Source organism: Sphaeroforma arctica (assembly GCF_001186125.1).
Source record: "Sphaeroforma arctica JP610 unplaced genomic scaffold supercont1.47, whole genome shotgun sequence".
Classification (NCBI taxonomy): domain Eukaryota; class Ichthyosporea; order Ichthyophonida; genus Sphaeroforma; species Sphaeroforma arctica.
In genome coordinates this window covers 23,571-28,579 of record NW_014040511.1, presented here as the reverse complement: position 1 = coordinate 28,579, position 5,009 = coordinate 23,571, and the positions used below count along the sequence as shown (strand labels likewise).

At 44.7% G+C, this 5,009-nt stretch overlaps 1 protein-coding gene across 1 annotated transcript; it reads right to left on the bottom strand.

Annotated features, from left to right (window-relative positions):
• Window positions 1-495: 495 nt before the first annotated feature.
• SARC_01214 (hypothetical protein) lies at window positions 496-2,553 on the bottom strand (the record flags this gene model as incomplete). The annotated part of the gene is made up of 3 exons (XM_014305061.1): window positions 496-707; window positions 1,213-1,455; window positions 2,358-2,553. 3 exons carry the CDS (start codon window positions 2,551-2,553, stop codon window positions 496-498), a joined length of 651 nt encoding a protein of 216 aa, XP_014160536.1.
• Window positions 2,554-5,009: the final 2,456 nt, after the last annotated feature.

Here is a 5,009-nt window from a genome sequence, read left to right as displayed (position 1 = left end):
ACTTCGGTAGCGAGATGGCTCAACCGAATATAGGTTTCTAGGGACTATTAGCGTTACCTAGTTTAACCTCCGTTCAGCCAACCAGATGTGCCAGTCTGAGGAAGGCTAGTCGGTAATTCTTGATAAGTGGCTAGTTGTTGGTTAAGATATTAACTAGAGACATCAAGAGTATTTTTCTTTCTTTTTTACTTTTTTTCTAAAGATAGGATTTTATGAGTCTCTCGGATTCGCCCGAAAAAACATACCATAGTTTCTAAATAGAGCGACAACAAAACACTAAATAAAATCCCTTCGGCGAAAACAGTACTGAGAGGATTATATATAGGCAATGTCTCAGCCTCACAATCCCTCAGAGTATTGCTGTTTTCACGAGGCAAACCTAACTTTACTAAAAGACTAATTACGTTTATTTTACTTTAATTTCATTTGAGCTTTAGAAGACTTTATTACGTTTAACTGCTCTAAGACTTTAATATCGCCTTAAGAGACCGAAATTTACACCATTAAGAGAGCCGAGAACGCCTCGGTCAAGATGCTAATAAGTGGACTGTCAGAGTCAGGGCGCGGGGTTTCAGTGGATCGTTCTAGTGTGACTTTAAGAAGAAGGATATGGATACCATCTGGACCAGGACCCTTGTTTGGATAGCGCAGCATTGCCTCCAAAACAATCTCCGAGTGAATAACTGCATTTGATGGAGGTGTTGGTGCTGTGTCCGGGAGAATGACGTGTGAATTAGTTGAGTTGAAGGAATCTTGGTAGTGATCCTTCAGTACAGCGCACGAATCCTGGACGCCCTGTATACAAGGCTGACGCGGTGATCAACGTTGATGTGCGATATTCTTGTACATCCGGATGTTGTGCTGGGCAACATTGTACCCACGTGTCATAGTAGTGATATCCCGAAATGGCAGGGTTCGCTACGTTTCACCAATTCGATCGAGTATGCGCTCCAATCCGTTTGACGGTCCATGTATTGTCAGGTATGACCGTAACAGATGTTGATGCTTGCTCACGGAGCTCAGCTTGAAACAACAGGGTGCGGGTCTTGTCGTGTAAACGATTCAGTCGGTGGCAACACCGGTTGTAGCCGTGGGATAGAAGACTCTGGTGCTAGGGGGGTGATTGAGACGGAGACGCTCGCCGAAGACGGATTATTGGTTTATTTAGGACCACCTGAAGATCGAGACCAAATTTGTGGTCCTCGTAGATACCATGATCCGCAAAAAGGTATGTTTGAAAAGAGGCTACAGTTGTTCGCCTGTAGAACGCGTGCCCTGTACCGGTAGATCCTTCCGTATGAAGGTACTGTAGGCGCCAGGCACTGATAATAGTGGTCTCTACCGTCTTTTTGCGGGGCCCATTGATCGTGGATGTGTGACCATACTGTCTAGCTTTGAAATTGAAATCACCCCAAACGACATCTGGTTGGAAGTTGCCAGTGTGCACTTCTGCCTCTGTTAAGTTGAATGGGAGGTAGAATACAGCCACTCGAATACCAAAGCAGGAGAAGAAAACCGCATATGGTGATAAATGGATGAGGTGGTACTTCGATGGGTGATGCTTGGAAAATATTACAATACCACAGTGTGAAGAATGTACGGTCTATGTAGGATATCATACTTCGTGGAAGAACGTACATGATTTAGTAGAGTCACATGATGCCAGGTTTCAACCACACACATGACATCAACCTGATCCAAAATCGATATAACATTCAAACACTAATCTGATTACATCAGAGTATCTATATTGAGACCTCGTGGATTAAGAAGCGTCATCCGCATAGGCCCTAACATTGTTCGTCCTCTGACAAGTACATAACGGTCCAAGAGTCGGGAAACCGCTGATGGGGCAGTTGGGTTGAGTGCGGAGTCCTGGGTTGTGGGGTTGTCACGCTTTGATTGAAGCACCCTCTCAACAAGTTCTATATTGTTTATTTCCATGTCGATATTTGCATCACGTGCTTCCAGTTGATCTGCCTTCTCCTGGTGACGATCCAAATAGAGTGGGAGCACCACACTTCTTCGAAGGTATAGCGTGAGGGAGGCTTGCCATTTGGAAATACTGCTTTGAAAAAGAGCCCGACAGGAGTTATATCCGTCAATTGCCTAGAGGATTTTCCGGCAGCTGGCGACCCGTCATTTGTGAGACAAGAGCTTCAGAAACTGCTGGGTGGGCTGTTACCTTTGGTACTGGAGGGGTTGGTCGTGTTTTGGGAGTCGGTTTTGTGGATTTAGCTACTTTGGAATCGTAGCTGGCAACTTCAATGTTACGCTGCTCATTGGTGCGCAAGCGTTTTGCCGGTGTGGTTATCGCAGTACCATCATTTGTTGGTTCTTGAAGTGAGCTCACACACCAAATTTAAATGCATTAGTGCGGTTGCTGTTTGGCGCTGTACTGAGGCGGGATTCATGGTCCACGATTTTTTCTTGTAAGGTTTTTACTAGGTCGTGGAGCGTCGCGATAGACTTGAGCATATTTGCCCAGTCCTCGGGTAAAGGGAATTGTGTGCCAGGCACATTGGTGGGGGCTGATGTATTCTGCATCGACATTTCGCCGGGCAAACTAGAAGCCCCTGAAAATAAATTCGGGGGGCGGAGCGAGGTTCGGATTTTTTTTCTTCTTCTTATCTTTTTATTCCGAAATTAGACTTTTAGAACAGATCTTCAGCACTATACTGGTGACCTCGGGGTAACTGAAAAGACATTTCGGAATTCAAAATTATGTCAAAATGTCCGTGGTGAGAAAAGAAAAAGAGGGCAGTAATGATAGTACCTAGTCGAATGTTCAATCGGAGGTCGCTGATGTGAGACCAGCGAGGGCTACCATAAACACGCTCGTTCGTATAATCGACTTTTGTGAAGCAGTTGACGAGACCAGCTTCGAGCCTGCGAATCGTGGTAGTTGAGTGTTAGATGCAGATGCACAGACGTCAATTGTTGGATTGTATGCGAGAAATGTCATTTGCTCGCAGCCAGTCACCTGTGTTCAACATCCATGCTTCCATTGTGACCATGACAGGCGGCTGGTGTGTCAAGGTGATTCGATCATTTGCTACCATACGCAATGTAGGCTCTCGGTTGGTAGCCATTATTGCGGCGGTATTCATCATAAGTCTTCGTGGTAGTCTGAGGAACAGCAACAGGGGTAGGATGTGAGGGAATAATAGGAGAGGCATCAGGATCTGTGCTAGTAGATACATTAGGGTTTGTTCTAGTAGAGAGCAGAAGTGGGTCCGTGCCAGTTGGGGGCCAGATTGATTCCGCGCCAGAAGAGGGCAGGGAGGGAACAGAGATAGATTTAGGGACGCGTGTGTTGGTTGGTATCCACAGGAATATGACGATGGCAACCGGGTTTTGCTTGAGTTGGAGGCTACCGAGGATGCAATGGATGTGAATGATGAAGCTCGGTAAAGCGTCACCGAAAGGTATCGTATGATACGTGATAACCACCATTGAGGTGAGGACTACGTTTTGAGCGGGTGCCGTAAGAGATTTCGCATGTTAGTTGCTTAGGAAGAAGGCTGAGTTTGTGTCTATGGTCTTGTAGACGGATCTGATATGTCAGTAGCTGTCGAAGGAAAGCATCAAGACGTGTGAGCCCTAGGCCCAACAGAATACCTCATCCTCGTATGATCTTCTGCCAACTAGTGGGCAAGTTCTTCGAGAGAAATCAGTTAACGGTAGCGCCCTCGTCGATGAGCATGTTGTAGAGTATAGAGAGTAGCTGAAAGGTACGACTAAAAAGATAAGATAGACCTCTTCTCAAGTGCGGTTATCTCAGCTAGGAAAAGTCCCTAGTCTGAGAGAACCGAACTGAGTCTTTATTTGTTGTTTTTTTTCTAATTCACTAGACTCGGGGTTCTACTTCAGTGTTTCTCTCGCACGCGGAGTCCTGGTTTAGATTACCGGTTCTACCGCTAATATTTCTGATGACTTTAATATCAAGAATATTTGAATTCCAATTTCAAAACTCAACAATTGATCATTCTGAGGTTTTGGGTTTTGGATTGGCTTTTTGATAATCTGGTCTCTAGATGCTACAATGTTATCACCTTGGTGTTGTTTAGTGTGATCAACAGTGATATTAGTACTAGAGGGATAACAGTTTTTGTTTTTAATTGATCGGCGGCCGCAGCATACATTATTGTGTCTCATTTTACTACAGATAGTGCGTTGGATTAGTGTTGTCGTGGTGTTTTGCGCCGCACATTGGACATTTGGAAGAATGATGCGTGGTTTTCCAACAGACGAAACATGTCTGTATACGTTCAGGTTGGCGATTAACTACAGGGTGGTGTGCAGTGGCGCGATATGCCCGCTGTGTGGCAGTCAGGTGGTCTGAATTCGTAGAGTACCAATCATAAATGGTAATGAAGGTAAAGGTAGCGCGAAGACCCATATATCTCGTCTTCCTGTGAGAGACCAGTTAAATAACAATCATTTTAAAAGTTACTAGAAAAGTTGAGACCCTGAATTTCGGTGTCGGTCTGGAGCATTTTACATTTGAAGCTTTTTACATCGCCAAGGCCTGCCTGGAATTCATGGACGTAGGCCATATTGATGGGCAGAGAGACTTTCACGGACTGTGGAAGTATAATTGTCCAATAATATCATAGATCGTCCATAGGTCCTTCGTCCTTGTTTCTTTGCTAATAGTTTTACTTAAATTGTAAGATGGGGACCAAATCAGAAAATTGCGGGTGGGTTAAAGTTACTAGAAAAGCTTAGACCCTGAATTTCGGTGTCGGTCTGGAGCATTATACATTTGAAGCTTTTTACATCAACAAGGCCTGCTTGGAATTCATGGACGTAGGCCATATTGATGGGCAGAGAGACTTTCACGGACTGTGGAAGTAGAATTGTCCAATAATATCATACATCGTCCATAGGTCCTTCGTCCTTGTTTCTTTGCTAATAGTTTTACTTAAATTGTAAGATGGGGACCAAATCAGAAAATTGCGGGTGGCGCGGTAGGATCTAAGAGTCTTCTTGGCATTTCGAAACTC